General features: G+C 33.1%; 3 protein-coding genes across 4 annotated transcripts; all 3 read left to right on the top strand.

Moving 5' to 3' along the window:
- The first annotated feature begins 202 nt into the window (after positions 1-202).
- On the top strand, positions 203-2,182 carry LOC130614828 (uncharacterized). 2 transcript variants are annotated; one of them, XM_057436286.1, is made up of 5 exons: positions 203-252; positions 420-526; positions 620-878; positions 974-1,179; positions 1,590-2,182. In XM_057436286.1, the coding sequence occupies exons 2-5, from the start codon at positions 487-489 to the stop codon at positions 1,787-1,789; spliced, it is 705 nt and encodes a 234-aa protein (XP_057292269.1). In that variant the 5' UTR covers positions 203-252; positions 420-486; the 3' UTR covers positions 1,790-2,182. The 2 variants fall into 2 exon arrangements, with proteins under 2 accessions (XP_057292269.1, XP_057292270.1); XM_057436287.1 differs by having other exon boundaries at positions 228-252; positions 423-526.
- Positions 2,183-11,213: 9,031 nt separating this feature from the next.
- Positions 11,214-16,376, top strand: LOC130614815 (uncharacterized). The gene is made up of 5 exons (XM_057436272.1): positions 11,214-11,322; positions 11,826-11,898; positions 12,069-12,952; positions 13,966-14,070; positions 14,774-16,376. Exons 1-5 carry the CDS (start codon positions 11,290-11,292, stop codon positions 15,038-15,040), a joined length of 1,362 nt encoding a protein of 453 aa, XP_057292255.1. The 5' UTR covers positions 11,214-11,289; the 3' UTR covers positions 15,041-16,376.
- LOC130614817 (selenocysteine lyase-like) lies at positions 16,235-21,075 on the top strand. Its single transcript, XM_057436274.1, has 4 exons — positions 16,235-16,836; positions 17,300-17,483; positions 18,229-18,398; positions 19,850-21,075. Exons 1-4 carry the CDS (start codon positions 16,285-16,287, stop codon positions 20,198-20,200), a joined length of 1,257 nt encoding a protein of 418 aa, XP_057292257.1. The 5' UTR covers positions 16,235-16,284; the 3' UTR covers positions 20,201-21,075.
- Positions 21,076-21,241: the final 166 nt, after the last annotated feature.

Raw genomic sequence — 21,241 nt, 5'->3', positions numbered from 1 at the left:
CAATGCATAAAAGTTGTTTGCTTAAAAGACATTACTAGATGGATAAAAATATTTGTAACGTGATGTTTCTAAAAATAGATTTTAAAAAAAACAAAGAAAAATTCAAATCTTTTTTATCACAAACCAGTTCGTCTCCAAACATTTTTGTATCACAGAACAATAAAAAAAAATTAGCATTGGGAACAAGATGTAGTTGTTAGAAGCGTTTAAGAAGGGCCTGCCATGCAAACTTCACACAGATATTTTTTTCAGGTAAGTTCGTTTGCATTGATGTTGAAATTTGACAAAGATATAATGTTAATTTTAAATTACACAAATGTTGATAACGAACATTTTTGAATGTCTTAATAAAACGTTTCCCAGTTCAAAAGCAATATTGTTCTGTTTTGCTTCAAATAATATCATCTAATTTTATTTAGCAGACATGCGAATACTTTAGCACGTATATCTGAGTGACACCATTGCTGTTAAAATCTGTTGAACAAAATGAAAACAACCAAGTTAGAAAAATCAGTTAAGTTAATTGGTAAGTTAACTCTTTTTTGTTTTATATTTGTTTTTATTTGTGTTTTCCAGCAATATTTGTAAGTTTTTGACAAAATTATCTTCTCACGACTAGGCATATCACAGATGGTCATCGGTTTTTTGACAATTTCTTTTGGTGTTGTTATTATAACCCTTCTTAATCAAAAGTACTTCATTAACAACAACGCTGTTCCTATCTGGTGTGGTGTAATTTTGATTTGCACTGGTGTTTTGGGAGTTTGTTCTGCTGCATTTAGTGACAAAAAGTGCTTAATCAAGTCCTACATTGGAGCTAATGTTTTTTCTGTTCTCCTGATGCTACTGGAATTCTGTGCTTCATTGGCTGGCATTGTGTAAGTCATGCTAGCCTTTTGATCAAGTCGTTCTTAACTGTAAATAATACTCACTAAGTAAAAAAAAATTGTTATGTTACGTTTCACATTTGTAGCTATTATGAAGCATGCCCGGCTGAAATGAAACGCCAAATGTATTCCCCATACAATCCTGAACCAACCTATCCGCCTTGTTACCGCGCAGTGGTGGGCAGAGGTATGTTTAGTATCACCCTCTCCCTAGCTGTAGTTGGTAGTGCGGTCACTGCTACCGGATTAGTAAAGTGTTGGAAGCTGTTAAAAAGCCGAAAGAACAAAAAAGGTGTGTATCATTTTTTATGCCGTCTTTTCTTTTCACTTTGAAATTTGAGGCTTATCGACTTAATAGTCATTACCTGGACAGATAGATAATAATTTAATTGCTTTGGTGTGTCGCAAATTAATGAGGGGAATCAAAGTGTTATTTTTCATCTCAATTACTCTCTATTTTAAGCCATCGTGATGTTATAAATGTTTACGGACGCTTTAAAATCTTCATCTATCTAAGGTCTAAGACAGCTAATTGTGACACGTTTCTAATTCTCTTAAGAATTTGACATAGCTATGACTTGATGAGTTGGTTTGCTTAAAGAGTTGAAAATGTAGCCTCTAAGTTATCCAATTAAATTGTGGAGACGTATAGTCTACATAAGGAGGTTGAGTCCTATCTATAGCAACAGATTTTTCTCGTAGGCGAGTCAGAAATAAATGTGGGAGATAACGAAATGACAGACTTACATTACGAATTGGCAGATGGAAATCAGATTGTAACCATGAATGATGGAAAAAAGTATAAGTTGATACCATACTCTATGGAAGATGAACACACAATCTCTGAGATGAAGTTGAGAAGTTCACCCCATTGTTACGCAGATATAAATACTGAACAGTAATAACATTCTTCTCTGACTTTTTTGTGCCTAAAAATGCACTCAAGTCGTCAAAACACTTTGCATGCAACAGAGAAATTTTAATATGTTTTTTTTCCATTGCATGTAACAGAGAAATTTTATTATGTTTTTTTTCCATTGCATGTTTGTTATCTAAATAGAGTTTTAGTCAGTCAACATACTTATATGCCGTCTAAAGAAAGTATTTTTTTTTTTAAATATACATTTTATTTTATGATTTAGATTGAAACACAATAAGCTATTTAAGTAAGTTTATGTTATGTATATACTGCCAGTCCTCTTTCCCTCTTTTTATGCTGTACTGGCATAAACAGGGAAGTTGTGCACACCTTAATTTGTAAAGTGCAATAACAATAATAGAAGTTGTTGTATTAACTTGTTTTCTTTTTGTTCATCAATCCAAATGAACGTTTTACTTACAAAACAGTGGTAAATAGCACCCCACGATAGCTAAAATAATACTAGTTTTTTGCTGTATGAGTTATTTACAATCCGTGCTTAATTTTATTTTTTTCGTTAATTGTAACCTATTAAAAAATGAGTAACAAATGAGCTAATTCAAATTGCTAATTGCAATAATTTCTCAACAACCATGTCTTTAGCACCTTTTTATTTAGTTTCGTATGCCTGACTTTTGTACACATATTTTAATCCTATAAGCAACAACTGTATTGCAAAGTGCTGACGCGAAGATTCAATTTACAAAAAAAATAACTAAGGAATTGGTCGGGTTGAACCTAAATAGTTGAATGAAAATAAGATTTTAAATATAAAAAAATAATATAAACTCTATACAAGAGTTTTTTTTTATAAACAATTCATTGAGGTCTCCATGAACAAATAAAATCTTTTTATATCGTACTACATAATTAACTGACAAATGTACGCTGCGTACACCTTATTCTCACTGGAAACAAATGTTTTGTTACATCTAACTATCTGCAAGAAGTAACCAACAGTCTTCCCTTCACCTTTTTTTTATCTGCAACAAGGCCTTTATCATAAAATTGGTTTAAAAAAATGGAAGAATGTTAGGTGATGTTGCACAGTAACATTCAGGACATATCCATCTATATTATAATACCCGTATACGTCTGTCCGTCTGTCTGTCACGCAAAATGGTAGCTTAGCTGCGCAGGTAGCGAGACGCACGCAATGCGGTAAAAAAAGGACGGGCGAACCCGTTGATTTTTCCACGAGCTAACGACTAGTTTTAGTTAATTATTTAAAAAACAGAGAAGGGAAAAGTTGATTTTTATAAACAACCACTTTAGGGGAAGGAATTTTCGCGGGAAGAAACTTTCGCGATATAAAATCTCTGTGAAATTTTGGGAATTAACTTTCGTGGCTAAGTTATTGAGAAATATTCGCGTCAATAAACTTTCGCGGATTCAAATGTTTTTAAAACCTTGCGGGAGAAAATTTTTGAAGTCTGTAATTTTTAACATAAAAAAATTTCCTGCCAAAAAAGCGCCTCAGAAAAAAAAGCTAGGTTCCAACTCAAGTATGACGTTTTATAGTTCAAAACATTGCATCGCGTGAAAGAGTCCACAACATAGGCTACATAATTTGCCAGAAGAATCTACTTTTTTCCTGCTATATTTCTTTTCAAATCTGTAACAAATTACTTCTTTGAAAATACAGTGTTAGTTTTGTAAGCAATGGATCAAATTCGAAGCGATTCAAGTTCTAACGAAGATGAAAACGATGACATACCTGATTTAACCACTCTCAGACCCTTCAATTTTGAACCAGAATTTTCTTTGGAAGAACTGAATAAATTAGGAACGTGTAGTTCCGAGATGAAGCTTCAAGGATCGGCAATAATAACTGGTGCCAATGCGGTGGTTACTGTAGAGCGATCGAGTCGTTTAAGGCTCGGTTTGCAGAAGTAGAAGTATTATTTACACGCGATATTTTCATGTAATATTAAGCGAAAAATTTAATTCCAGTTCCAAGGAAATAAGCCCATTACACCTTGAAGAAAGGGAGACAAAGTGGCCGAGGTGTTTTTAATTGGGCAATTTTTTTTTTGGTGAATGACATTGAATGTGGAAATTTAGTGAATTTTTCTAACTTCTATTACAGATTTCAGTGAGAAAATAATTTGGTTAAAAAAATTTAATTTCCTGGAATTTTCCGCTATTTTTGAAGAATTCTTTTTAAGCAAGTTAATGCAAATTGCTTTGTTTCTAAAACAGTTGTATATATGTTAATGAATATTTTGTGTTACCAAAGATACATACCACAAGTGTAGATTATGGAGACCAGAATTTATGAATTATCAGGACCAAAAAATTTCATTTTGGAGAATATTTTAAGACGTAATTCCTGATCTATATGACGTCATCCAATTAATTTTCTTAACTGGCATAAGATTGTACTAAGAGGTTCCACACTGTGCGATGACTCGCAAGCACTGTGCAGCTCTCACTCACTCACTCCTCATTCACTCACTCCTTAGGGTTACAAATAGCTGACGGACAATTATAATAATAATTACAGGTTTAAGCTTATTAATAATAAACCTGTCTATACCTGTAAAATACTGAAATCTAATAACATTGTGGGAAAATCTTGTTGCTTAAGAAAAAAGCGTTCTTCTATGAAGTGCCAAATATAACAAACCTCAAAAATATATTTAAAAATGTTCTAGAAAGGATAAAATATTTGCATAGAAACATTCGAGTTTCTCATTCATATATTATTCAGAACGTTATTCTATTGTTCATTTTTCTGACCGTGCACAACTCAATTTCACATTGCGCATATTAAACAAAGTTTCATAGGAAATTCAGAATAGTATATCATTGAAGTAATTATTTTCATGATATAGAAGTATTTTTTAACCAATAAAATGTTTTCGTTATAATGAAGAGAGTTATGTCTTATAATTTTACAGAAAATTAAAACGTAAAGTTCAGCTATTCTCGCATAATTACAAAAAATGTTAAGTGAAAAATGTTTTCGATTTTTCTCGACTGTTCATATATATAATTTAATAACGTGAATAAATTAATTTTTGTGTCTAGCAAACAAGATTATCATGCTTAAATAAGTGCGGAAATAATAATACTATAACCTGTTCCCACATGCAGCTACTGCATTTCGAAATCGCGATATGTTATAAATCAGTGCATCAGAACAAAAATTTATTATCAACATTTGCCATAACGTAATAGTAAAAACAAATAAAAGGTAAATATAAACCGAAAAGCTTCTGGTAATTTTAACTTCTGTTCTGAGAAGGGAGTGGTTGAATGTGATAACAAAAGGTAGGGAGCTCAATGAGAATTTTAAGCTGTAGATAAAAAAACGATCGGGTTTACACCTACGAAAGACATTTTCATGCGGATGATATAATTACATGTAAGTAGCGTACCTTGAAAAACTACAAAACATTATATCGTGTAGTCCGAAATATAAACTCTTTTTATAAGAATAATTGTAGACTCAGAATCATACAAATTCTAAGATTATTTACACAGACTCAATAGCCTCATAATAGAGGCTGTCTAAAATCTTTTTGCAGGAATCAGCTACAATACAAGAAAATCTCTGAACAGTTATCATTGACAAATCGACTTCTTCATTATTTACTGTTGTAGTTGATGTATGGTCTATTTTATAGAGTTTCAACCCACCTTTACTCTTGCAACGTTTTTCACAAATTCAGCACATAAACAAACCTGGTTCAATCTATAAATGAATAAAAAATTAGCTGGATCTTTTTAAAAGTTACAGTTTTATTAACAAAAGTCAGATAAAGTTAGCTAGCTAGCTTGCTAAGCGTGAATTTATGATAATGCATTTTCTTAAAAATTACAAAAAGTGTTTACATTTTCAGCGATAGATTCTATTTCATCTTCTGGTATTTCATTTTCTTCTAAAAACTCTAAAATTTCATCAAAATCGTCGTCTATAGTAAAAAGTTTCTTCCTCATGCAATGTTTTCTCTTGTCGCTCTGCCATTTTCAAATCAGCGTGCACGGTTAGCTTAAAAATGCGCACTTTCAACATCAGCGAAAAAATTTTTCTCTTTAAAGTTTACCGATTTTCTGAACCAGGGTCTTTGTCTATCAACTATGCATTTAGGTGACAAATATCGAAATTATGATGTCACCATTATGTTCAGCATACTTTTTTTGTTAACTGTGACAAATTTTGTCGAAAACAAATACCAATTTTGGCCTGAAGCGTCATTTAGATGACTTCCCAGTACTTAGGGAGCTTGGGTACGAAGTTTAAATCTGTGACGTTGCAATTGACTATTTGGGACAGGTTTAGTTAGTTAGTCAGTTATACCAATACTATCCTCCTCTCAGAGGAACGTGAAATCCCAGGGTCGATTTTTTCTCAAAAAATGCTCCGAAAGAAAAAAAAGGCGATTTTAAAGAATTTCTTTAATCTAATAAATTAATTTCAAACCGATTAGTCCCTGCAGCCATTTTGGTGTCAGCAGTATGAAAAACTATGCTAAAACTATGCTATACTTAGTAAAAGTCCTATTACTTCAGTAAAAATGGAAATAATGACTTGAAACTTAGTATTATATGTTTTTGCACCAGTTTGATGAAATGAACCCAAAAAAATTTTTTACTTCTACCATAGTTTCTGAGTTCCTGAATATAGCCATTTTTGGAGACGTTGATAAACTGTTTTTAACAGCATATCAATTTTGACAAGCCATGTGTACAGAAAATATGTGAAGTGATTCTCAGGATTAAAAGTAATCCAAACAGATAAAATGTGCCCCATGTTTAGAAAGAAATACCTTATCCAGCTCAGAGAAAGTAGGAATGTGCTTCTAAATTTTATACCGTATACATACAAAGTGGTTAGAAAGTTATTTTTTGTCCACCTAAATCTGCAACACGTTTACTTGCACTAGTCGCTTAGCCTGGTGCCACTCACAATTAGTTTTTGAATATCCACAGGAACTTATTATGCAAAATGAGGAAGGCTAAACAACTACATTTGCTTTGCAGAAGTATCAATGGAAGTATCATAAGTCCTGTGAATGTTGGTTTATATACTGAATCTTTAATGCAATAAGCGCTCCACTGGCTTTGTAACACATTACATTAAGTGTCCTCCGTGTGACACAGTTTACCCTTTACTAAGTTTTAACCTGGACAGAGACTTTAGGTCTTCCCGCTCCAAGCGAATATTATTTCTGGCTATTACTACTTTCCCAAATTTTGTTATTTCATAAAAGAAACCTAAAAATCTATAAGAAATTATTTATGAAAAATAGGCTCCCGTTTGATAAAAGAAACCTGAACATTTGCAGAAATTTATTTGTGAAGTAGCTACAGCTTTCAAACATATTTAACCAACATGCAATGCCTTACATACTTAACTAGCTATATACTCAAGTCTTGACTGTTCACTGTTATAGGAGGTCCAAATAGCTAGCTAGCTATCTTTATTTAAAATGACAGAATGCCTTGAAAAATCTTTTGTGCAGCTACATAAAAATAATATATTTAGCTCTTGTACTTCATCACGTCATTGTTTAATAACAAATGTGCCCCTGGAGTGCTGGCATGGTACGAGCTAGGTAGCCTAAAATCACAAAATAAATATTATCCAGATGCGACCATCTTTCATCATCAGACATCAGAAAGGCGTTTCTGTTCTTTACTTCTCATTGTGGGATACCTCAAATCTTGTAAATCCAATAAAAAAAAATTAATTAAGAATTCTTTAGTTCCAACATAGTCACTATAGCTAGTTCCAACCGCGTTTCGTTCACAAGTTTCAGCGCTGGCCAGATGATGGACAACGTCAAGGAACCCTGGGTAATATTGAAAAAAATCTGGTTTTGCTGCTGATATCAGCATATTTTAGCCCTCGAGTGCCACACCTCCGTATATATAGGAGTTAATTATCTTTAAAGTACCCCTCTATGGCACTCCAAAGTCACATGTGATAATGTGATAATCATATCTTTACTTTGTAGTTATCTTGAGATTAGAGCTGTTATTAATACATTTAACGATAATACATTTAACTTTTTTGCTAATTTAAGATAACTCGTGTTATCTAAAGATAGCATTATCTTCGTTTCAAACGCGTTAAATTACGCATTAAAAAAACAATTACAGCGTTGTAGTGTCAACTTTGTTCCCAGTTAGTTTTACAATTTAAGCGGGAAACTTTACCATGTGCGTTGCGATTTTGCGTGTAAAAGTCAAAACGTGTCTCAGGTAGCTTTTTCAGGCAATCTTCGATGGGAATGTTTCCAAGAAACAGCTTTAGCTAGCTATATAGCTTAGCTACATCAATGAAGTTAATAAAAAAATTAGAAACAACTTACTCCAAATTCATTAACCTATCTATCATAGCAGATGTATCAGGTAAAGCAGGAAGCACAATTTCGTCATAAAAAAGGAAGACATATTTAAAGAAATAACTAACGAGCAGCATAGGCAGTACTTTCATTCACTTGTTACTGTTTTTGTCTTGTATTGCACGTGCGCACTACAAAGCAATGAGGTTGGTTGTTAAGCTCTGGACATATGTACCAGGTAATCGTTAATCTAGAAATTAACCAAGTTGGGTAACATACCGTACTTCCCGTATGTTAAAGTTTAAAACACGTTTTTGTTTCGCATAGTTCTTGAGTAATCTCCAGTTTTCTCGCAATCTTAAGATAACTTTAGTTAACTTAAGATAGCGCTAACATCAAAGGTAGAAAAGTCGTTAATGTTACCATGATCAAGAAATCTTACAATATTTCTCTGATAATTTGTTATTTTAAGATTACTCGAGTTATCTTACAATCAGGACATTAATGTGAATATGCACGCATTCCAAAGTCACATTAATAGAGTTATCTTAACCCTATTCGGTCCGGGGGGGGGGGGCGGATTCCGCCCCCCCTGACGGCTTTTTTTTAATAACTCCTGATTGCTTTGTTATATGGCTATGATACTTACTGAGTTTTAACATTTATCTATTAGACACCTGCATGTAAATTTTTAGGTCCCATACCTTTCAGAGGCTTTGATATTGGCCATTACTCGAAACTACCCCTAAAAATCTCTATGAAATCCTTATAATGGAGAAAATATAATAACTCCTGTTAGGATTATCCTTAGAACTTGAAACTTGCAACACAACTTTGTTTCATTAAGAAGAATCATTTTGAATAATTTGAACACGTGACTAATCCGATTTCCCGATTTTGTCGGATTTTACCCGAAAATCGGAAAAAAACGGATTTTCGGGCAATTTTTGGCAATTTTTTATCCGATCCATGTAAAAACCGGAAGATATGTTAAATAACTTTTATTTAGCTTTCAGAAACTTCAAACAGAATGTAAAAATTCGCTCTAGAACAAAAGTAATTATATTTTAAGCAGATAGTGGCATTTTTAAAAATTTTTAGGCTTTTGATGACGTCACAGAAAATGTGCTGACGCAAACAAATTTTTTTTGGCGCCATTTTGTTCCTTTTATGACGTACTATAAGTGTGCCAAGTTTGATTCAATATGATCAACCCTATAAAAAGTTATTGAGGGGGGGCGGAATCCGCCCCCCCCCCCCGGTCATAGTATGTTCGAAAAACCCCGGACCGAATAGGGTTAAGATAACATTTGTTATCTTAAGATATTGTATTGATGTGACTTTGGAATGCCATACTCTTCCGTGGGTTCTGAAATGTTTGTGGCACTGGTGACACGGAAATCGCTATTGGTCAATACCATTTGCGTTTGCATTCCCATTTGTATTGCTGACTTCAATATCCTTTCCGTCCATCTTCTTTTAACGCATCATAAACTTCTCTTGCATTAATCAATCTGTTTCAGCAATTATATGCGTAGGGACAATGCAGGAATAAATTTTTTTTGATTATGCTGTTAACGGAAAGACGTCCGCCATTGAACGCCGTTGAACGAGAACCACGTAAACACAGCAACATTGATCGTAACAACGCAAAGTTCAGTTTCGCTCGCAAACAATTCATTACCAGGGATTTTTCTAATTTCTCTTTCATCGCCAACAATAACGCACTCCATCGTGGATAAAACATACGCATTCTCCGCCCATTGCACTACCGGTAAAAACTAATAACGGAGAAAAGCTTTCATGATTAATGGGTTGATTCTTGCATCGTTGTTCATTAAGACTCTTGCGTCAAGGTACGTTCCCTGACCCTTAATCCAAAAGCCCAGCGCCCTGAACGACGTGAACGCATCCGCACCCTGCACATATTAATAATTTTTGCTATTTTGGCCCTGCATAAGGAGAACATGGTAGACACAAAAAAAAACAGATCAAGACGTCAAAACACAACAAGTTCATTCGATGTTTAATTTTTAATCTGTTTTAGTTTTTGATTTGTCTGGTAAATTTATTTGCGTTAAATATCTAACTTATTTTCTATGACCTGGACACATTTTTGTTTTGACTATGGTATTTTCTTTTGGCTCTGGCATTTTGCGTAAAAGGCACACAAAAAAGAAGATTGACTTAGAAGCGAGGTGATTCTGAATCCATTTTGTCATAGGTTTAAACAGTTTTAAATAAATCAGAAGGCATCAATCGTATTTGAACTGCACATTACCTAGCTTTGTTGTTTCGAATAATAAAACTTAGTATGCAAAATATTTAAAATATCACAGAAGCGACACAACTATTTTCTTTTTTCGCAACATGAAGTTAATTCAGAGATTGAAAAGAGATTTAAATCATCTCATAGACTATCCATGGCAGAGTTTTAAGTAGCCTAATTAAAACTAATTAAAGCTAGTTAGTCTACAACATGTCGCTTAACTAGGTGAAAAACATAATTAGGTGACCATATCCTAATTAGTTGTTTACCTTGACTGCTAAAAATATGTTATGTTTGCGTCCTCCAACTCACTTACTTACCGTAATAAAAACCTGTCGTTTTAGTAACTGGTCAAACCTTGGAGGAAGAAAACAGACAAAGAAACAATTTTTTAGATTTTATTGAAACAAAGTGCAAGGTTCTGTCAGGTGTCTGTATAATAAACCTAATTTTAAACTTTCATGGTTTTGTGAATAAATTATTTGTATATATATGCGACAATTTGGCAAATCTGCTTGCCACATAATTTTATGGTTTTGACTATGTTTCAAAAATGCCAGTGAACAAAGTGGGCGTTTGCCCAGAGTTGAGTGAAAAAGAAATCGACTGCCAGACTTTCAGAAAAGCAAATTTGTAAAATAATAATTTTTTAAAATAATATACCACCACCATATTATAAAGCATAAGAATGGAAGTTTCTTGTTAAACATGCTTTGCCTGTTTATCAATTGCAGTTCTATGCGAAACAAAGGTAAAAATAGAACCAGTATATATAATTAGAAAGTTTAGTGAATTATAATATATATGTTGTCTGGTATTTTTCAATTTCTTTCTATTTTATATGCTTATATATTTATAATAGTATATAGTATAAATGCACAAACATATAACAACATTGTGTCAGCTTGGTATTGCATAATGCGACGAGAATGTATAAAATGTCATCGAAGAGTAAGTTTTTTAGGGTTTTTTTAGTTGAAGGGGAAAAAAATACCCATTGTCTGTTAAGCTACCCTCAGAGCAATTATTTAATATGGAACTTTTCATATTTTCTGTCTGTTACATGGCAGCTTGAGAGCTCAAAATGCAGTAAATAATTTGGACAGAAATAGCAAATTTTAATGATTTCTAAGGATTTTTCAACAGACTAACGACCAGTATACATATATTTTTATTTCACTCCACAATCGAAACTTTCCAGCTATATAGAGCAATTATCTGAAAAAGGAAGAGACTGGTGATAATGTTGGATAGAATGTTTAACATGTGGAATGTGTAGAATTTCTTTAGTGTATAAAAAGAAACAAAGGAAAAGTTAAAAACTTTGATATATTTTTTGCTCAATGAAATTATGTGTTAGTAAAAAATATCCTATTTGTTTCATAGGTTGAAAAATTATGGTTTTTTATTTGTTTTATAGGTTAAAAAGTTATGTTTTTCTATTTGTTTCATAGGTTGCCATTGCAAGAAAGGTGTGTGACTGTGGCCATATTTTCAAAGAGAGGAAAAAACATGGCTTTAAAGAAAGTAAGTTTCATTGTTTTAAAAATGTATATAGTAGCCTGTGTCAGTGAAACAAAATATTTTGGGAATAATTTTAATACTAGTCCTTATTTTTCGTTGTTTTTTATGACATTTCAATTTTGGCATTCTTAAACTTCTCTTTCATAACAGTTATTAAAAAAAATTCTCTATAGTGCCAATTGTTATAAAACCAGACAGACTTCGCCACATGGCTCCTTCCAGACGTCATAGCAACGAAAATGAGACTACAGAAAACAAGAAGCAACAAGGATGGATTTCAGATAGTCACACTAACAGGAGGGTCAATACACTTGAAAATATTGCAAGAAAAATTATAGTTGATTCAGAATCATCAGGCAAAAATAGTGAAAAACTATACCCCAGACGTGAAAAAACTACAAAACATGAAAGTTTGAATATAGCTTCTATGATAAAAAAGTATATACCTGACCAGGAACAGTTATTGAAAACAAAAGATGGCAAATCACTTGCTAAACTGGAACAAGAATGTCCAATACAAGATAAAGAAACAACGGACAGAAGACTTGAAAAAAGTCAGAAAATGGAGATAGCCAAAATTGAAAACACAACCGACAAACAGTTTGCCTGCCTCTTAGCGGAAACAAGCCCTGCGTACTTATTACCAGAGGGTAAAGAGACTGTTCTCACTGAAGACATTAACGCAGTTATTGATGTTGTTGTTGTCAATTCCGATGCGAAGAACAATGTTGTTATTCAAGATGGAAAAGATGATGAATTTTTTCGCAGACCTAGAATTCGAAGAATAACACATGAAGAGAGCATTAATAAAGATGCAGACAATGTCCCATTGATCCAGTTAAACAAAGCTAAATCACCCAAGCCAACAGGGCGTAGACCTGTGGGGCGTCCACGCAAACATCCTATCAAAGAAAACCTACCCAAAAGACCTGTTGGCAGACCAAGAAAACATCCTCTTGAATTAAAAGGTCACAGTGAAAATGCTGCAGATGACTTCCCTACTATGGTGTCAATTAAAGGAAATGAAGGAATGCTACCAGTGGACACAATTCACCAGGTATTTCTTCTCACATATTTATAGCTCACACCAAATAAATCTCCTAAATAAAATAAAAATTAATGTCTCCCCCTCTAAAATCTTTCATATAACCTAAAAATTTAGGCCAAAATATCGATTTCTCCTAAAATTTTCTAAATTTGTGAAATAAAATGTATCTTCTTTTAAAGCAGTTATTTTTGCTTTTTTTCTCAAAGTCAACATACCAACGTGCCAATATTCATAAAACACACTGTATACTTTGAAATGGGACTGATTAGAATGTAGATAATCAATTAGAGTATATTGAATTAATTGAGATAATTCCCTTTTAACATTTTTAAAAAATTTTCTTAGTTGTTTGAGCCCAGAACATCATAAATTTGGTTAAGTTCTAAAATTATAAAGGTCTTAACACCCTGTTTTCTTGTTTTTCAACCATAACTTATACAAAAACAAAATAACTTAACTGGTTACGTTTTTATATTATTATGTTGTAGATATTATTCTTACGTAGCATGTAGCAATAATTACAGCTTTAGAAAACAAATTATTTGTGGAGGAAATATTTGCAAACCCTATTTTTGTGGATAAGTTGTCGCAAATGGAATTTTTTGCAAGTGATAACATTTTTGTTACTTTCGCGGAATTATTATTTGCGTAGGCTGGACATTTATTTAGTAACTATTCTTTTACCAAGCACCTTTTTAGGGAAAAAGGTATTTTTTAAGTGTGGCCTCAACAATTAACTTTAATGTTCGATGTCCTGCAGGAAATCGGAAAAATTAATATAAATTAAATAAATTAAAAAAAATTAGGGGTAAAAATTGTTGCAGATATAAAAAAAGATAAAATTTTCAGTAGAAATTTTTTCAAAATTTAACTAGCACCAAATACGCATAAATTCGATGAAAATTTTCCGTAGATAATTTGTTCCCTCATTTATTCGGCATGTATATACATGCATCCTTAGCATTTATAAGTCGCCAGTTTCATTAGATCACATTTGTATCTTCTTCATATTGTTTTTTCAGCCTCGCAAGAGAGGTCGTCCAAAGGGAGCAAAAGATTCGAAACCGCGCAGAATAAGACAAGGTTTTAATGAAAGAAATGTATATAACAATAATTTAAAAGATGCTGTAAGTATTTCATGTCTGCAGATGACGTCATTAAATAGTCAAAATGGCTTACTGTTTTAGTGTGTTATGTTTGTGGGTGTGCTTATTTATTTATCTGTTTCACTTTTTTTTTATCAGAACTTATTTTTTCTTTTCGGCTTTTCGTTATAACTTTCTGACAAACATCAGCATCCTATTATTGATATATTCTTAGCGAAAAAAAACTATAAAAAATAAAATTCAAGATCACTGAATAATCTGTGTTATAAATGTTGCTCCATGTAACGGAGCCGTTGGGTTATTGCTTTGAACAATAAGAAATTGAACTTTTTAATCAAATTGAATTTTGACCATCAAAATTTTTGTTAAATCTGAGACGAAAGGATCCGGAACATTTTTTAAGCGATTTTCAACTTTTAACCTCTTTTCAGCCTCGATATAACGTATATTCATATAAAAAAGCTTGTAGTGATTCGGATTAGTCTATTTCACGTACACCTGTGGGTGTGAGTGTTTAAAATGTAACGAGAGTTCCGCAGAGGTAACAACAAATTCAATTAGGGCGCCATATCGATCAATATTCGCGTATCCGTCTATACGGATTTTTTATGGTTATTTTTTTTCAAGAAATTTATTTATCTGTTGCCTGGGTGTTAAAACCGCTTCAGTTTCGTCTTTTCATTTAAATCACAATAATGCAATTAATAAAGAGATTTTTGTTTAGGAACATGGCGAATCATTGGACACGCATCCTTATATGGACCGAAAAACTGGGCGTTGTTTTCTATCACCGCCTTCTTTAATGGCTACCGCCAAAAGAGAGAGGATACGAAATGAAATGCTCGAGACAGTAGAAACGGAAAGGTTAAAGAAAAGGTTAGATCGAACTCCAGCCTTTACTATCCCGGAAGACAAGAAAGAACTGTTTTCGTTAATTTTGGACGAAATCAATCGTCGGATTGCTGCACAGTCTTTCAGAATTAAAAGTTGAAGGCTAAAAATATTTCTTTCAAGAATACTTTTTTATGTTTACTTTATTGAATGCAGTTTTGTTGAAAAAGGTTATGGTCAAGTTAAGTGGATGGCGGGGCAACATTTTATCTTGTTTATTTTAATTGGTTTTCTTTATTTTAGAGCGTGGATTATTGTGTTATGTATATGGGAATTTAAACATTTTCTCATATATTAATCCTTCCAAACTCTTCCCCTTGTTCGCTTAAATTCGCAATTAGCATACCCCCTTAACATTTTTTATGTATGTATATTCGAAACCTCGTGCCTTCATTTCCCTCGATAATAATAGCCGCATGTTGTGTGTTTAAAATGGCTGCTTCAGCTTCATTTCGGGTCCCCCGTAGAGCAGAGGTCCCGTGGGTTTTTTACGGGCTAACGGCTTGTCTATACATGTACAATTCTTTCTGACACGCTAAATGGTAAAAAAAGTAGCATGATGCACGCAATGCTGTAAAAAAAGGACGGGCGCACCCGCGGATTTCCTTGGACCACCGATTAGTTTTAATAAAATGAATTAGGTATTGATTATATACAAGGGACACGCCTAGTTATCACAAATCTGCTACCTATGTTGAATATATCTTCTAATTTTTCCCCTTAACTCTCCTATTTCCCTGCGATATTATTTTTACTTGCAAATCTGTGCCATATCCCGTGTAGTTTATTTATTTATTTCGATTTTATATTGACATTTAACAGTATTAGTATATGACGTCATCAAGAGTATTCAGATTCAATTTGGAAGGAAAATTTGGAGAATTAGAAATAATTCAATCTTTTGTTTGTTTTTTAGAATTTTTTTAAAGGGTTTAATATGTTTATTAGAAGTTTAGAATATTTTTACATGTGTACATATAGCATAGTGATAAGTATTGGTGATTAGGTGAATTAATTTTTCGCCAGAACCTGTCTACCATAAATTTGAAACATATTTCAAAATTAATGATTATCAAGCCTTATCAAAAAATGAAACCCCTATTCTCTGTAGACAAGAGTGTCGCTATACTTTCATTTTTAGTTTAAAACATTTTTGTTTCAAAGAAATTGTTTCATATTATTTTTTGTAAATATAACGTTATAAAGAAAAATGGACGGTGATAAAAAGCTGTTCTTTTTTTTTCAAGTCAGTGTGTACGTACTAACACATTTACGGCGATGTTTATTGGATAATGGGTTGACCAGAATTATCGAATTTTTAGATAAAACACGTTTACAAAGGTGATGAAGCGAAGCCATTCTGAAGACAATAAAAATTTGCAGACTGGTAACAAAGTTTATTTGGATTACAATGCCACCACGCCTATGGAAGAAAATGTAAAAAACAGAATAACCGAAGCAATGACAAGAGCATGGGGAAACCCTAGCAGTTCTTATGACGCAGGTGTTAAAGCTAAAGAAATGATTAACGAAGCAAGATCTCACGTTGCGAAGATGTTGAATGCAAGCGAATCGGAAATAATATTTATGTCCAGTGGAACAGAGGCTAATAATCACGTAATTTGGAATTGTGTGGAATATTTTCAAGAATACAATAAAACGAAAAGGACTTTTTCCGACGACGTCAAACCGCATATCATTACGACGACGATTGAGCATGATTCTATTTTGAAAGTGTTGCGTCATATGGAAGCCAAGAAGTTAGTTGACGTCACCTACGTGTGTGTGCCGGAGAAGTTGGGCCATGTTGATGCCAGTGATATTTTGCAGAACGTCCGCAATGAAACTGTCCTGGTGACAGTGATGCTGGCTAATAATGAAACAGGAGCAATCCAGGTTTATTGATTTATTTATTTATTGACCATTTCTTAAACTGAAATTAATCTCTGAGGACAGTATACATTATTTGTGCTAATTTTCGCGCAACTGTGCTGAGTTGAATATAGCGATAATACACGCTTTTTTATAAGCAAAGTGAGGCTCATATTTGTTAAAAATAATACAGAAACTAAAGCAACATTCTTAACATAAACTTTTTTCTTCTTGTCAACAGCTAAGCACCAAGTCAAAAGTCAAACTGCCTATGAATTAGTGTATTATTTAGAAATATTTTTCTGCCAAAAAATTCGGAATTTTGCGCTACTCTATTTTCGCACATTGCTCCCTTTTCGCGTAATAAATTTACTGACTGTTACGCGTATTTCAAAACTGTACGTGAATTTGCTTTCCCATGATCAGTATGTTTTAATCCAATCCATCTCTGTTTTTAAGACAATGTCATTGTTATACTTTTTTAAAGCCAATAAAAGAAATATGCAGCAAGTTGTCGAAACTCCAAGTAAGCCGTCACACGAAGAATTTACCTACCATTTATGTACATACAGATGCCGCGCAGGCGATTGGGAAACTTGAAGTTGATGTGCAAGTCTTGGGTGTTGACTACTTGACTCTTGTTGGGCACAAATTTTATGGACCTAGAATCGGTATGCGAAACCTTTTATTTAGTCAGATAGGTTGCAGTAATCAAATGTAAAACATCCATAGTAACTTCCAAATATTGCAAAGATATGGATTGAGCGGGATTTGAATCCAAGACCTGTTGTTTGCTGGGCAATTGCTAACTGTGATATAAGTCTGATACTATCTCCACAACACACATTTGTATAAAAACGTTATTCGCAAGTAGGACGTGCGCCTCGCCTCGTCTAATAAAAGTCGGTAGAGCTGTCGTTGTGGTAGTGGGTTTAAATCCTGCTCAGTCCCATCATCTCTGGAAGCCGCTGTACGGTTTACTTGAACTCACTATAACCTCGCATATGCACTGTTGTTCCTAAACACGTTGTAGAAAACACGTTTTTTTAAAATCGTCAGTAACAGATGATGTTGTAGGAATGAGTACACATGAGATAATCTTGCAAATGAAATAAAAACATCGCATATCTTTAGCTTTCAGAAAAATTTTAGAAATTGTTACGGTGTATTATTTGTCTTCCTATTGTTATTGTGTCAACTGCCTTGTCATTTGATCATTTCAGTAATAAAATTAAGGTTGTTTTTAGATATACTCGAAATCTGTGTTAAAAAATTATGTTCTTTCACCTGGAAAAAATAATAAACCTTTCTATAATCAACTGTGGAACATAGCTTACCAAGCCAATCTAATACCTTGAGTTCTTGTTCGTGCATCTCTTCTAAATAATTAGCATCCATCTTTAATTTGTTTTTCAGGTGCATTATGGGTCCACAGTAAATGTCCATTGTATCCTATGTTACACGGTGGTGGACAGGAGTATGGGAAACGGCCTGGTACGGAAAATACTTGTATGATAGCCGGACTTGGAGAAGCTGCTAAACTTGTGAATGAAAATTTATATCTGTATAACTGTCACTTTTACGAGGTGAGTGTTTTGTAAATTCTTGTTTTCAGTTTTTGACGCATTCATCCATTGACTGGTTTCCAGTTCTCCCAACGTGCAGAATGGAACAATTGAATTATTCTGGCTGTACCCAGGTTTTTTTTGTAAGCAGCTTGGGATTTTGGCTAGACCTCAAGTTGGTAGGTCTGGAGTTTCTTAATGGTTGGCTAATTTTATTTTATTAATCTTTGTAATTTATGTAAGAAGTGAAAAGAAGAAAAAAAGTCATATTTTTGGTAGAAGAAAATTCGTGAAGTAATTTAAATCGTGCAACGAAGAAGTTAATGTAGTTTTTTCTTGTAGTTTTAATTCTTGTTTTTGAAGCGTGAAAATAGAGTTCTATTTTTTTTTGTATAAATATACTTCCAAAGCTTTTGCCGCCTGTATCTTTTCAACAACCAATTCGAATTCTAAAAACGCTGTTATTTTTAGTATAATGGTATAATATTTAGTATAATTAGTATAATGGAGGTTAAGCATCGACGTTTAACCCTATTCGGTCTGGGGTTTTCGAGCATACTATGACCGGGAGTGAGGGGAGGGGGGTGGATTCCGCTCCCCCACCTCTCTCAATAACTTTTTATAGGGTTGTTCAAATTAAATGAAACTTGGCACACTTATAGTACGTCATAAAAGGAACAAAATGCCAGCAATAAATTTTTCCTTGCGTCAGGACATTTCCTGTGATGTTATCAGAAGCTTGAAATTTGTTAAAAATGCCAATATCTTCTCAAAATTTAATTACTTTTGTTTTAGAGCGAATTTTTAACTTCTGTTTAAAGTTTCTGAAAGCTAAATAAAAGTTATTTTAACATATTTTCCGGCTTTTACATGGATCGCATAAAAAACTGCCCGAAAATCTGTTTTTTTTTTCGATTTTCAGGTAAAACCCGATAAAAAAAGGAAATCGGATTAATCACGTGTCTAAATTATCCAAAACGATTCTTTTTGATAAAATAAAGAAGTGTTACGAGTTTTAAGTTCTAAGGATAATTATAACAGGCGTTTTTGTATTTTTCTTATTATAAGGATTTTATAGAGATTTTTAGGGGTAGTTTCGAGTAATGGCCAATATCAAAGTCCCTGGAAGGTATGGGACCTAAAAATTTAGCATGTAGGTGTCTTATAGATAAATATTGAAACTCAGTAAGTATCATAGCCAATTAACAAAGCAATAAGGAGTTCGGACACCCCCTCCTACCAAATAAGCTTAAACCCTGGAAACTGCGGTTTAGAACGCGTTACGGGGTGATCTCCCCGTTTGATAGTCCGAAAAAGTAGTAAAGTGTTTTTAGCGAAGTTGGCTGAAAGTGAATGATAAAAAGTCTGAATGATGAACATAATGTAACTTGCATAAACTTTCAGTAAACACCTAAACTAACTTCTGAGGGAACTCAAACTCAATAAAGTTTAATTTCTGTTTCGTCATTTAGATTCGTCGATACCTTAAAGAAAAACTTTTAGAAGTATTCAAGGATAAGATTGTGTTTAATGGACTTGCTTGCCCAACTTTACCTAACACTTTAAATGTTTCCTTCACTGAAAGTGAGTCATTACGAGGCAGAAAAATCTTACAAAACTGTGTTTGTTTACAAGCGAGTGTTGGAGCAGCATGTCATACATCCCTTGGAGATAAACCTTCGGCTATTCTTTTGGCGCATGGTATCCCAGAACACATTGCGAACAACGCGATTCGTTTGAGCATAGGACGTGAAACAACAGAGGATTGTATTGATAAAGTGGTGGAGGATTTAAGAGCAGCTGTACAACGAATACTCCAATGAAGGGGTGTTACAGCTATGATGGTCTTTAATGACGCGGTGTATGGTATGTATCAAACTTTGGCTAGTGGGAATTTTTTGAAATTGTTTATCAATTTGTTAGAAATTTTGACAATTTAGTGACAAATATAAAAGAAATGGATTTTACGTCGTTGCTAGTCCTTTCTAAATTTTAGGGTTAATTTTTATCTAGAATATTTTTATTTCTTATTTCTTAATATTTATTAAATTTTAAATATTTATAATATTTAAGTTAGGAAGGTCATTTTAAATGTCTGTTTATATAAAAAACGGGTCTGTTGGTGTAGCCAAATTTTATCCCGCTTAAGCAAAATGAGAAATGTCAGATTTTTTCCTCGTAAACACTTCAACCATTCGTATAATTTTTTCTCCTACCATTTTCCTTGTAAAGGTGGAACATCATCCTATTGTTAGTGTTTGACGTCAATTATTCCATCCTGTCGTCATGTAAACAGCTTATTTCATTCTGGTGTTGTCACTACTACTGGGAATGAAATAAACTCCTGCAAAAACTCCTGGAAAATAATTTTTCTAAATCTGCCATTTCGTTATAGGTTCATGTGTTAACCTCCAAATTATGGGAATTGTTTACGTTTCTTTTCTTTTCAATAAAATCTTTGTTTTTATCGAACCGTATCACCGTAAAATCCTTGACTACACTTCGTAAAAAACGAATTACCACCCGAATGATCTTATTGAAACAAAAGTTAGATTTTATATTTTACAATACATACATAAGAACGTACAAAATATAATTTTTTATGAAAATATAGAAATACATTTTATTTAGTGCTCCGTTTATATGAGTACATTTCGACATTTTGACATGCGCATAACAATAAACGAAAACAAAATCAACAATTGAAATAGTCTATCGTATATTTGTGTGGCTTTCAAATCGCTGCAAATATTCAAGTGAACGTATTTTATTGGATAAAACGAAAAAAAAGTTTGTAAGAGGTTGACGGTACCTCTAGAATTTTGATCCAGATAATTTCCTTAATGTTAAACTAAAGCAGGGCG

This window comes from Hydractinia symbiolongicarpus, chromosome 11 (assembly GCF_029227915.1).
Source record: "Hydractinia symbiolongicarpus strain clone_291-10 chromosome 11, HSymV2.1, whole genome shotgun sequence".
Lineage (NCBI taxonomy): Eukaryota > Metazoa > Cnidaria > Hydrozoa > Anthoathecata > Hydractiniidae > Hydractinia > Hydractinia symbiolongicarpus.
The sequence above is the reverse complement of the archived record's forward strand: the minus strand, read 5'-3'. Positions and strand labels throughout refer to the sequence as shown.

Excerpts from the sequence above, each read along its gene's own strand:
- LOC130614817 (XM_057436274.1), top strand. The coding sequence starts at position 16,285 with ATGAAGCGAAGCCATTCTGAAGACAATAAAAATTTGCAGACTGGTAAC. Across the intron at positions 17,484-18,228 it reads ATTTTATGGACCTAGAATCG|GTGCATTATGGGTCCACAGT; the intron begins GTATGCGAAACC and ends TTTGTTTTTCAG. Across the intron at positions 18,399-19,849 it reads ATAACTGTCACTTTTACGAG|ATTCGTCGATACCTTAAAGA; the intron begins GTGAGTGTTTTG and ends TTCGTCATTTAG.
- LOC130614815 (XM_057436272.1), top strand. The coding sequence starts at position 11,290 with ATGCGACGAGAATGTATAAAATGTCATCGAAGA. Across the intron at positions 11,323-11,825 it reads GTATAAAATGTCATCGAAGA|GTTGCCATTGCAAGAAAGGT; the intron begins GTAAGTTTTTTA and ends TTTGTTTCATAG. Across the intron at positions 14,071-14,773 it reads ACAATAATTTAAAAGATGCT|GAACATGGCGAATCATTGGA; the intron begins GTAAGTATTTCA and ends ATTTTTGTTTAG.
- LOC130614828 (XM_057436286.1), top strand. The coding sequence starts at position 487 with ATGAAAACAACCAAGTTAGAAAAATCAGTTAAGTTAATTG. Across the intron at positions 879-973 it reads GCTTCATTGGCTGGCATTGT|CTATTATGAAGCATGCCCGG; the intron begins GTAAGTCATGCT and ends TCACATTTGTAG. Across the intron at positions 1,180-1,589 it reads AAGCCGAAAGAACAAAAAAG|GCGAGTCAGAAATAAATGTG; the intron begins GTGTGTATCATT and ends TTTTTCTCGTAG.